A 12,736-nucleotide genomic window follows, 5' to 3' on the forward strand; every position below is an offset into this window, starting at 1 on the left:
GCGACATTTTTCCTGCAGATTGCCTGGCATTCTTTTGATTTCCCTATGCAAAAACTAATAGCGCTGAAAGAAACAGACATAAAGAAATAAATTGCCAATAAATTATCAGTCAATATATTCAGAATCTCAATATCAAATCCGCGGGGAAAACGTAACATAAATTTAAAATGAATGGCTCATAAGAAAATCCCGTTTCGGTAAATATATATTTTTGCCCAGTGTAGGTCCTCACAACTCCACTTGCACCTGGCAGCAAAGTCAGTTTCAGTTTGCACCTGGCCCATTGCCGGAGGTCCATTAGTCAAGAAGGCTTTGTAGACTAGAAAGTCCGGATTGAAACGAATGTGCAGGGAGTGGCACAAAAGGGCTTATCCTGTGGTGAATTGGCACGTGGAGTGCATGGAACGTGTTGTAGGGACCACAAAATAAATCAACTCAAAAGTGGCACACTAATTTAAGGCCTCGACTGATGTTATTTCCAAAAGGAATATTTAATGGATCTTTAAAAGCGGGCAAATAAATTCAAGTGGTAGCAAAAAGCCAAGACCGAAGGCCTTAAAAAATTCAAAGCCATGTTGTCGCCTCTTTACCTCTGACTAATGAGATGTGTGGGCCATTGAAGTTGTCGTGTGGTTTCAGCTCATATATCAAATGGATATTTACCCATTGAATACCGCTTAGCCAAGGCCCATGTAATTCCATACCGCCCGTTGGCAGGAAACCATAACAAAGGGCTTGCGGTTTGGGCCACTATGAACCGCCCTCCTCATTCATCATCACCCGAGGTGAGGAGTCTTTTGTGAGGAGCTTTTAGTTGGGGATGCTGGATGGGCGGATCCTCCATCAATAAATTGTGCGGCCTGCCGCCTAGTCAATCATAATCTGACACAATAAAGATATTAATCAGAGCCATAAATTTACTTACGGTCTAGACAACCAGTTTAACGGCCAACACATCGCACAAAGCTCGCTGACGAAGATGAAGAGTGCTCCCGATTGTTTCCCATCCTGGGCTGGAACTTTAATAAGTCCGGCGGAGCAGCTAGCATATTGTCCCGGTCATTACGCGCAGACATTTCAGATTACTCTTACAGTTTATGAGCGGCAAACTTTCACTTTTCAAAGCGTCGAATTCATTTTTTGTTCTTTCCCATTAGAGGGTAAACAACAAATAACTCGGTCTTTTGGACTCTTGGACCCCTGAGTGGCCATATGCACATCCACATTCACATCCACATCCATAACCATGTCCTTGTCCAGATTTTAAAGCCGAAGCGCTTACACATGCATGCTATCCGGTCATTCTCTGCTGGTCCTTGTGTGCACCTAACGAGCCAGCAAAGAGCCGGACAAAAGCTGAGTCGAGTCACTTTGAACCCATCACCGGGTTCACCCCAGGATCACAAGCAGCCAGGCACTGGAAAAAATAGTGGTCGAGTCCAGGATATGCTTATAAGATATGTGAAAAAGTACAGATTTAAGTACAGACTTGGAACGTGAAGTTTACTTTTCCAGTGCTTAGAAAACAATGCCCATTTTCTAAAGTTACATATGCGAACAAGTTTGAATGCACACAACGCTTCAGTTCCCGTTCAATTAAAAATTTACACAAAAATGCGGTCCGGCGGCTGAACAACATTTGTGAAAAACAGCTCGAGTATCCTTGTTGTCATGGGCATCAATTAAAGTTGCGTAAACACGCTCCAAAGGCCACACTGCATAGGCGACTTATATGTTTATTTATTGTGCTGCCCCGCCCCACAGTCCCGTGTCAACTGTATCGATGAACCCAATTGATTCTTTTGCTGCCACTGCCATGGGGTCAATTCAACGCAACTCAACCCTACTGCGACCCCATCGATGGATGGCAAATAAATATTATTCTCTGTGTGCCACACGCGGGCTGTTGCGGCTCAGTCGGATTGTGATGGTGCATAACCGATTTACACTTTAAATGCCGTGCCATGTCATGGCAGAAATTTTAATTAAATTTTAGTCTTGTTGGTTAGCCGGTTATCCTGGCTGTATAAAACTGCTGCTGTAATATAAGTGCCACGTCGCCGCAGAACAATGAGGCAAATTAAAATAACAAGGGCTGACAATTTAAAATCCGAGAGGCAGTCAACAGCTGGCACTGGCCGTTTTTGACAACGAATTAGAAGCCCCGACCTCCGGTCACAGTTCAACAAACTAAAAGTGTTTGCTTTATGGCCTCGATGTACTCGACGTACTTGAAGCCCCAGCTTGCGACCCCTATCTACCCCACTTTCATTTTTTTCCGAGACAAACAAAACAAAATTCGCAATCCCCGAAAGCAGACAACTCAAGATTAGCAGCGCCACAAGTCGAGAGCCAAAAATAACTCGAAATATTTCGCTCAATTGCAGTGGCCAAAACGATAAACAGTGCCGTCCTGACCATGGACATGGACATGGACAGGGAGCGTTGGGCATAAGCGTGAACCCATCCGAGCCCCTGCCTCCGGATTTGATCTGGACTCGGCGACCTTCCTCAGAGAATTGCACTGGAAAAGAACTCTAGTGTTTTTCACTTACTTCTTAGACTAGCCCTTACAGTAGTCAAACTATTCTTAAAGTGTTTGCTTACTTATAAAAGAAGATATATTTTACATTTCTGGAAATCTCAATATCAGAAAGAAAACTTTTAGCACATATTTATCCAAAGCAATTTTGTCTCCGTGTGTTTATATTTTGTTTTGAAGTTGCCAGTGGGTTTCTCGCCGGATACCAGGGGTAATTGTCCTTAAAGCGGCACTAAGAGCTGCACGATTCGCCTGGAACTTCACCAGAATCAAAATCAGACTTTAATCGTCCTGCGGGCGGATGTGTGCCTCCTGGCATCTTGTTTGCATGCTGAAACGTGTCTGAGATAATTTGTTTGGGATTTAACGCCACCAGTGTTACCGAGTTCCAGTACTGGCCTCCCGAAAGCTGGTTTTTGCTGCTATCGACGTCAGTGAAGCGGAAACTACCATGGCATCGAGTTGGTCAATTGAAATTAAGCCAATTTACTTAGATCCTATTAATTGGGGCCACTCGTGCAGGGCACTACAGTGCCTTAGTGTAAAGTTTTCTACAGTTTCTACGACTTTCTCCGTACCAGAGTAAGTTTCATTAATTAGCACTGGCTTGGGAACGGGACAAGAAATCCTTCGACTGTAAGCCAAACAGCACTTTGCGAATGGCGTTTTTGTTCCTTTTTGTAAGCCTACTTGTATATTTCCCATTGTTGCCTATCCAACTATTTTAGATTTTAAGGATTACATTTCAATGGCGTGCCTGTCATTTGTTCACTACATAATCGAACGTAATGTAATATAAAATACGCTAATTACTAGCTACATTTTTTCTCCGTATATTCGCAATTAAATAATTGATTTATTTAGTATTTCAATTATCTCCATTGACCATTAACCAGCTTGTCAGTTGTGTTTATATAGAGAATAAAGTGGGAAGCGTTTGAATCGAAAAATGTCTAATTAGCATTTCAGTTTTTCAGTTGTGTTTTTTGCGCCATAATGTACACTTCACGCGTCAAATATTTCAATTGATTTTAAACAAGAGATACCTATTAAAGTCATGCTATTTATGTATTCAAAAAAAAATATGCACATTAATGTGGTGTTTTCTATTTATTCATTTTTCCCTTAAGCAACTTAAAAGGTTTTAGCATTGTTCACATAAAAATTTATACGCTAATTAGAGCTACATCTTAACTACTGCCTCTGAATTCTCATTTTAAGTCTGATATTTGTTTCAAATAGTTGATTGCTGCTGTCGCTCACAGAAAATAAAGTTAACAATATTCCGAGAAAGATGTAGACCACACCATTAAAGCACCGCGTTGCCCTGAAATCAACAGCGGCACAAAGTCGTTCGAGTAAATAAAAATTTAACGTCATTAAAAGCATGTCAGTTCCGAGAAAATCACGATTTTTGACATATAACTTGTAGGCGTGGTGGACGGATACTTTACTTGCAAAAGGAACATTTTGCTAACAATGTTTTGGCATGCTTTAAATTCCGTCTTTTGTCATAACTGCCAACTACTTCGCTTTGCTTTAGGTTTCCGTGAAGGATATGAAAAGAAAAAATACAAAACTTTTTCCAGATAAGCAACTTTACATGTAAAATTTTACACAAAAAGTTGACAACTAATTTTTAGTTAAAGCGGAATCCTAATCTCTTTACAATCGTTATATGTATATGTTGGCCTGCCACGCAATACCCGAATTTATGTGATAATACAACAGTTTATTTAATGAGATTTTTAAAATTCAAGCATTACATAAAATCAAAAACGGGCGATGAAAGTTATCTTCAATTAGAGTGTGCATTGCTATTCAAGAGCTGCATGTTTTTACAAGTGCGACCTTTAGTTTTCGATCCCTTTTTGATTCTAATGATTTCGAGTCACGTTCAATCGAAACCGAGAATGAATAAATTTCATTCCTTTTCATAGCGAAACATTATCTTATAATGTATCCATTTCAACCCCGCCTCGGAATGTGAATTCTTGGGATTCCGACATCTGCTGGTGAAATGAATTCAATTAGGTTGATATCAGGCGAATGCGAATTAAATGGCAAACAATTGTGGGCACGAAATGAAGAAGCCATTCCAACTATTCGGCAAAGGGCAAAAATGACTGAAAAAATATAGAAATGGGGAACTGTCCGCAGTTCGTGGGACATGTTGCCAACATCCGTTCCACAACAAATCACACAAAGAAATCGAGACAGCGACTCGCAGCTGTTGGCATGCCGCCCCTGAAAAGGGGACACGGGGCTCTGGAGACTTCGGAGGTTTTGGGGGTCCGTGGAGGAACGTCTGGCACGTAGCTTACGGTCTGCTGAAGCAACACGCGTACACATGGCAATCCTACGGCAATCGACAGAGGGACTCCGGCTTTTGGGCACCCAACTGTTCCATGTTGATGCGATGTGGTGGCTTTAACCGACATTAAATTGCTGATTCCTGGCAATTCGTCTCCTCCGCATGTGGTCGGTCTGCTCCACATTTGCATTGAGTCTCCGGTTTTGGCCTAATTGAAATGGTTTACTGACATGTTGAAGCCACTGGATTTAGTTTGGCTAACCTTCTAAAATTTTGGTCTAGCTGTTGGCACTTAAATGTGCCGCTTGATTTTAAATTACATAGTCAATTTTCTTCTAGTTTTAGTGCTATTAATTTCATAATGATTTTTAAGGAAGTTAAGGAGTTAATTCTTCTAATTTTAATTAATTAAAGCAGACATTAAAAATGTCCTAGTCGTTCAAAATCAAAGCGCCGTCGGCATACGCAATTTTTAAAGATGTTTTATGTTTTCGCCCCCCTTTTGTCGGTCATTAAAGAGCTCGTCGGGCTAAGTTTGGTTTTCATTAGACTAATAAGATTCGCATCAAGTTTAAATTGTAGAAACACCTAAAGGACAGCGACGAAAGATCTGCAGACGAAGGAGCGACACTCATTTGTTATGTTGATGGGAAAATCAGCAGCCAAGTGCAGTGCAGCACAAACCCAGCAAACAAAGCAGCCAAACATGGCGTACAAATGAGCTGCAAAGTCTTATCAAATTTGTCACGAAATTTTCAGACACAAATCTGGCTGGCGACTGACTGACTGGCAGGACAAGAAGCCATAGTATTTGAAGTAATTTCCACTGCTGACACAGCAGCAGCCAAATATGCAAACTAGCCGAGCGCTAAGAAGCTAAGGTTTCCATACATCAAGTGACCTTTTGCCAGGACACGCCACATCCAGATTCTTGGGGCTTTGGACTGGGACTGGCGTTGGGGCTGGGCAGGAGTCCTCGTCTACAGGACAAGCCACAAATCAAGTCAAGGAGCACAAAAACGCCAGCAGACGAACGAACATCGGTCAAGGCCCATAAATAGCACGCCCACATTTAAAACACTCAATGCATAAATCAATGCAGAGTAAACAAAAGGACGAGGCAGCTATCAGTGTTGTCAGGTGTTTTACAAAGAATAAAAATTGTACAAAAAGGAGAACGCTGAAAAAAAATTAGAATGTATGAAAGCTTAAACGGACAACTGTAATGAATTTCTTCCTTTTTGCTGTACATTTAGACTGTTAAATTGTTTTATTCCGTATAAAATGTTAAAACAAGTTCATAAATTTGGACTTGGATTAGTACGATTTCATACAAATATTTACTTTAAACAGCAAATTATTCATCAGAGTTGAATAGAAAATGTTAACCTTTAGGTAAAGTCAGTATTTTATTTACATTTACATTTCACACTTCCATCGTTTCGCTTATCATTATGTAACATTAACCAAGGACAGGCAGGAAAATAAATTGAAAGCGCCTCAAGCCAGAAAAGGGCACATTAAAAATATAAATTTTCCCACAAGCAACATAAACTCAACGAAAATGAAAACAACAATAAGTCAGTCAACAGTAAATTCCTACGAAATTCCTGTTTGATTTATGCGAAAACGAAATGATTGCCAGCCACTCATGAGCAGCCGGTACATCCAACTCAAGCAGCGTAGAACTTCCATGGCACATAATTGGCAATTGATAGCATTTTTCGAACCAGCAAACATCCTTTAGGCCAACGCCACTAGACGAATCGATTCCACCATCGACTCGTCCGTCTATTTCCGCTCAGACGGGTCTGCCGCTATCAATTACTATTTACCAACCTGTTGATACTAATACATCTCATTCAGAGCAGTTAACCCTTTCAGGAAGTTTTTAAACAGAGGATAAATGAACAGAAGAAATTCTGAATTCAATATGTCCGTCCATTCAGAAGCTCATCCTGTTTAGCTTGAAAGAGTTAAACCTATATGTACGCATATCCAATAATATTAAAAATTTAATTAGGAACCAACTATAGCACCAGCTTCAACATACAATTAGATTCCGAATCCGCTTTAAGGCAAAAGTATTTTAAGTGCCGTGATGTGCATTTAGTGAGCCGTTGCTGCAGGTGGCAAGAAGAAAGCCACTGACTTAATTGCAAGTTTCTCCCCTGGAGAAAAAGGTGAGCACGACCACAGCTTTAGTTGCTGCATCTTTAGGGTACAACTTTGCGCAATTTAGTGGCAGTGGTTGTGGCATGTGGCAGCCCAGCTGAAAATATATTTAATCGGCAGTCAGACCCGCAAGAAAGTGTGCGGAAATAACAGTGAGATTAAATTAGAGTCAACTTCAAGTGATTTGCCAAATTATTTAAGACAATTTTATAGGCCTTGTTAAGCTAGCTTATATCGAACTTTTGGAAGATGAAGCAAACAGATTTTAGGTCTAATCACACTAAATAATGTATTAAATACATAAGCAACTTGTTGGTGAACACTTTTGCTAAATCTAAAAAACAAAAACAAAATAGTTTATTATAAATAGATCGAACTATTAATACGATTTTAGTGAGTGCATTTATCATTCGTTCTTCAGCGGGCTTGCCCGCTAAACTTTTGGCGACTGCTCCAGGGGGGAACTTCGCAACCCGACCAGAAAACGCACTGCAATGGCAAACAATGCATCATTTGCGCCCTGCACAATGCATAAATTAAGCAGCTAAGTAAGCGTAACGAGACAGCTTCTCGCCCCGTTCTTCAGGTCCTTCGGCGTCCTTGTTTCTGCAGATGACAGACACAACCTCATCCTCGTTCACGGGCAAGACAATGCGAACGCGAAACGCGCTCTGATGAATGCCTCATAGCTGCAAATGCATCTGGAATGCTGAGAACCTGCGACTGCACAGAGGAATATTCCCGTTTCGGGTTAAAAAGTATTTAAAATAATATATATTTAAATATTAAAAAGAAGGAGCCTACCAAAACAGTAGAAAGCTAAAAAGCTAGATAATATTTAGTAACACTTATCTAACCAATCCAATGATAAACATGTTATATTTCTTGTATCTCTCTGTGTAGTTTTCTTACACTCATGAGGATGAATAGAGTTTCTGGATTTGTCGCGTATATTTGGGAATTTATTGCTCTCTCGCCTTAATGAGGGGCAACAACATGTACAATTGCATTTGCAGTCATTAGAGTTATTACCCCTCGGATGTCTAGAACTACACAGGCATATTTTAAATTCTTTTTAAAATAGTCATAAAAACCATGTTATGATAACAAAAATCTATATTGTGGTCTGCTTTGAAAAATATAAAGTTTATGTTGATAACTAACAACATTTCATAGATTCAGTTTACATTATCCACCAGGGAAAAGATTTTTAAGAAACTCGCTGTTGTTCATACATCTAATGTATTGAAGAGAAACAAGGGAGAATGCTATAGTCGAGTTCCCCGACTATCAGATACCCGTTTCTCAGCTTGTGAAAGGGCGAACGAGAAATTTCCACATTTTCAGGATTATCGGTAGAAATTGGGGAAAAATAATAAAAGATTAGACGGGGCAAAAAGTTTTTTGGCAAATCGATAAAAATTTACAAGACTTATAAAAAAGTCGAAACATCATGTGGAAACAAACTTAGACATAGACGCAGCCTATGTCTTAATTTAAACATTCTAGCTTTTATCTTGAGATCGTAGCGTTCTTACGGACAGACAGACATGGCCACTTCGACTCGGCTATTGATCCTGATCAAAAATATATAGACCTTATATAGTCGGAAATGCTTCCTTCTGCCTGTATTCAACACATCTAATTTTCAACACATCTAGTATACCCTTTTATTCGACGAGTAACGGGTATAAAAACTTGTTATACCCGTTACTCGTAGAGTAAAAGGGTATACTAGATTCGTTGAAAAGTATGTAACAGGCAGAAGGAAGCGTTTCCGATCATATAAAGTATATATATTCTTGATCAGGATCAAAAGCCGAGTCGATCTGGCCATGTCCGTCTGTCCGTCCGTCTGTCCGTCCGTCTGTCCGTCCGTCTGTCCGTCCGTCTGTCCGTCCGTCTGTCCGTCCGTCTGTCCGTCTGTCTGTCCGTATGAACGTCGAGATTAGGCATACAGACTCCAGAGCCATAGACGCAGCGCAAGTTTGTTGATTCATGTTGCCACGCCCACTTCAACGCCCACAAACCGCCCAAAACTGCCATGCCTACACTTTTGAAAAATTTTTTGATATTTTTTCATTTTTGCATTAGTCTTGTAAATTTCTATCGATTTGCCAAAAAACTTTTTGCCACGCCCACTCTCACGCCCACAAACCGCCAAAAACTGTCAGTGTTGAAGACTCTCCTTCACACTTTCACTAGCTGAGTAACGGGTATCAGATAGTCGGGGAACTCGACTATAGCGTTCTCTCTTGTTTTTTTATCGGTTGGATCGCTTCAAATATTTACGACAGTCTAGGGAATTGACCCCGGTAAAATTGTGTTATATTTTAGAAACTTTTTCAAAAAAAAAAACTAATCAGCTTTAATTTTTCTCTGCTGCTGACTCAAAAAGTCAAAGCATTTCAATGCAAACTATTTAACGCACTGAAAAATCGGGTGGAAACCCAGTCGAGTTTAACTTTTCGTGCGAAATATGCTTTTGTGGTTGAAATGTTTCTGCACACTTATTATCCTAACCATCGCGAAAAATTCGAGTGCGGAAATTCCGCCCTGCAAATACGATGAAACCATCAATATTTCACATGTTAAACGGTTCAATGATGCCTATATCTATGAACATATTGAAATTCCTACTAACCTGACCGGCAAATTCGACTATCAGGAACTAATGGGTGGTTCCAAAGTTCCGGTAAAAAGCAATTTGAGAGAGATCTGCACAGTTAGGCCCTGCATTCGAATCTGCTGCGCCTACAAAAATATTTTAAGCAATGGAGAGTGTAATGATGGCGTAAAGAAGGAAATTAAATTAACAATGTTGGACCGAACAAGGGAAGATATATTGAAGAAGGCTCCACCAATGGCGGAGTTGAATATGGTACCGCAGCATAATTCCACAAAATTGATGGTTTTAAGGGATCAGTTTCAGCCATGCGACGAAGTTGTCAGCCTAAATAGAGATGAGTACAAGATGCTAAAGGTTTGATTTCGCATTTCCTTCGGCTTCCCTATGTCACTCTTATCAAACCTTTTTTAGGACGGATCCATACTCCTCCGCAAATCTGCAACAATCTTGTCCAATGATGAATACTGTCTTTATCCCGAAATCTATTCTGACTTTCCGGAAACCATATGGATTATTAATCGAAGGTGCTTCAAAGTCGTATTTCCAGGAACCCCCGAGCGTAATAGCAGCTGTATAACTATATTATTCCCCAAAACTTTAATTTATTTAATTTTCTTTCAGTTATGATGATATCGGTAGGATTCTATATTATTACTCTGACTGTTTATCTTTTCGTTAAGAAGCTTCGAAATTTACTTGGAAAGTGTCTAATTTGCTACATGTTTTGCTTGTTCGTGGAGTATTTTATTTGGACATTGGATCACTTTAGATTAGTACTACCCATTTGCGCTGCCGCAGGTTGGTTTATGAGTATTATCTGCTTACATAGTATTATAAAATTTATCAACTACAGGATACATCAAATATTACTTTTCCCTATCATCGTCGTTATGGATTTCTGTGGTCAGCTTCCATTTGTGGGAACTTTTGACTTCGCTGAATCGTGACGAGCCACGGTATCGATTCCTGATTTATAACACCCTTGTTTGGTGTACGGCTGCTATTCCTACGGGAGTGATTTTTTCAATGAACCAAATGTGGGAAAATAATCCTGATAAACCAGAACGGATGCTCTTTCTCGGATATATTGGGTGCTCGGTTACAGGTGTGTTTTTATTAAAAGCGTTTATTTTAATTGCATACTAATATTAAGGTTGTCGTTCACAGACTGGAAATTGTCTTCATGGTTGCACAGTTATATCCCGATAGGAATTCTAAACATTTTTAATGTAATAATGTACGTCCTAACAGCCATTCACATTTGGAAAGTAAGGACGGAAGTCAAGAGGTTCGCCCAAATGGACCAAAGCTCTACGACGTGTCTTGAAATCGATTTTCCGACGTAAGAACTAGACTTATTTAAAACTATACCTATTACATATCCTGTTTTTAGTTACATACGGTTTCTGCGACTTTTTCTGGTTATGGGCGCGCATTGGCTATTTGACCAACTTGCGCAAACGGTGGATTATTATATTATGCAGGACAGTATATTTATGAATTTAACCGTTTACGTAAATGCCACCTATGGAATAATCATATTTGTTTTGCTTATACTGAAAAGCAGCACACTTAAAATGATAATGGAAAGGTAAGTAGTCTATCATTGTGGAATATTTTTAATTGCCTTTTTTCTATTTTATCAGCGCTCGAGAAACACTAGTAAAGGATGCGAAAAAGTAACCCAAAATAATTCAACTAAACTATGCTCAATTTCTTACTTTCTTTATTTTTGCACTTTACATGTAATGATGATTTTATAAGTTTTTGTTAAGCAACTAAGTGCCCACTTCGATTTTTTGTTAATTTATCAAAACATTCAAAATATCAAAAATATATATGTATAACAAATTCCTGTCATATTTAAATAATAGGTTATTGTAGAATGCCGTGATCCTGAAAAAACAGCGTGTCGTCACACAAAAAAAAAACGCCATCCGGAATCTATGCCAGAGCCATTTGTCTTATCGCTATCTAAGCTACTTCTATGACTGCGACTTTGCCAGCCACTCAATTTGCATAATTTTGTGTTAATTGAAAAAGTTTTGTTGGTGGCCAACAAATTTATTGCCCGGCAGCTGGGGCGGCAAACTGCTTAAAATAAGACCTGCGAGTGATGTGATTAATAATGTAATTGAAACGCCCGAGGGGGCATTTTGCCCAGGATCTAGACGAGGGGCAACGGGCTATTTAGGCTGAAAACATGGCCAAAATGACAGCCAAAGAGACGTGATGGCATTCGACCGACACGCGCACAGCTATGCTGTTGACTTTGGTTACAATTCCACTGCGCTGAAAAAAAAAACGAAAATGTTGAGGATAAAAAAAATTATATAAATTGATTAATAAATGACAACATATGCATATAATAATTTGGTTATTTATTGAGCTTGAACACTTTTCACAAATATCTCCAGAATTTTGGTTTGGTTTTCTTTAGTGTAATGGTGGTTGCAAGTGGGTGGGCACGTGTTGGGTGGAGGTCGGGGGATCAGTGGGGTTTGGGCCATATCATACTGTGGTTTTATATTTCTTGACACAAAAAAGACAGCAGCAGCAACAACAAAGGCACCGGCAAATTGCTTACACTTACACTTTTTGGGCCGCACATTTTATTTAATTTGATGATTTCATTAAACAAATTGCCCAGCGACAACTTCTATTTTTCTCCTTCTTAGTTTTAACTCGAATGTGCATATTCTGGTAAGTGTGTATTTTGGCTTGTGGTTGTGCGGGCTAAAACCACTTAAAAAGTGTTGCCTAAATTTTGCAGCAGACAATTTACCAATAGCAAAATTAAAAAAAAATTTTATTATCAAACTTTATTATTGTCTTCGGTTTATAAATGTTGCAATTTGATTTGTTTGAGCAATCGTTAATATATATTTATATATTTCTTTCGTCTTGCTTTTGTTTTGAAAACTAAATCTACCCACAAAATGGCTAAGTTGACAGCACTGCATTGGGTCTACTTGAATCCTTCGAGAAGAAAGCAAATAATTAAAATTGGCCTAGGCAAATGGCGGCCCAGCAAAGTGGAGAGCACTATTCTGGAAATGGCAGTAAAGGAGGCACT

General features: G+C 39.4%; 1 protein-coding gene across 1 annotated transcript; it reads left to right on the forward strand.

Annotated features, from left to right (window-relative positions):
• The first annotated feature begins 9,509 nt into the window (after positions 1-9,509).
• Positions 9,510-11,255, forward strand: LOC6536945 (probable G-protein coupled receptor Mth-like 12). Its single transcript, XM_002097478.2, has 6 exons — positions 9,510-10,014; positions 10,072-10,219; positions 10,282-10,458; positions 10,514-10,765; positions 10,828-11,002; positions 11,054-11,255. The coding sequence occupies exons 1-6, from the start codon at positions 9,511-9,513 to the stop codon at positions 11,253-11,255; spliced, it is 1,458 nt and encodes a 485-aa protein (XP_002097514.1). The 5' UTR covers position 9,510.
• The last annotated feature ends 1,481 nt before the right edge of the window (positions 11,256-12,736 follow it).

Source organism: Drosophila yakuba, chromosome 3R (assembly GCF_016746365.2).
Source record: "Drosophila yakuba strain Tai18E2 chromosome 3R, Prin_Dyak_Tai18E2_2.1, whole genome shotgun sequence".
Taxonomy (NCBI): Eukaryota; Metazoa; Arthropoda; class Insecta; order Diptera; family Drosophilidae; genus Drosophila; species Drosophila yakuba.

Bases quoted from the DNA above. Each gene is read 5' to 3' on its own strand.
- LOC6536945 (XM_002097478.2), top strand. From the start codon at position 9,511: ATGCTTTTGTGGTTGAAATGTTTCTGCACACTTATTATCCTAACCATC. The intron at 10,220-10,281 runs GTAATAGCAGCT...ATTTTCTTTCAG, and splicing joins ATTTCCAGGAACCCCCGAGC to TTATGATGATATCGGTAGGA. The intron at 10,766-10,827 runs GTGTGTTTTTAT...TGTCGTTCACAG, and splicing joins TATTGGGTGCTCGGTTACAG to ACTGGAAATTGTCTTCATGG.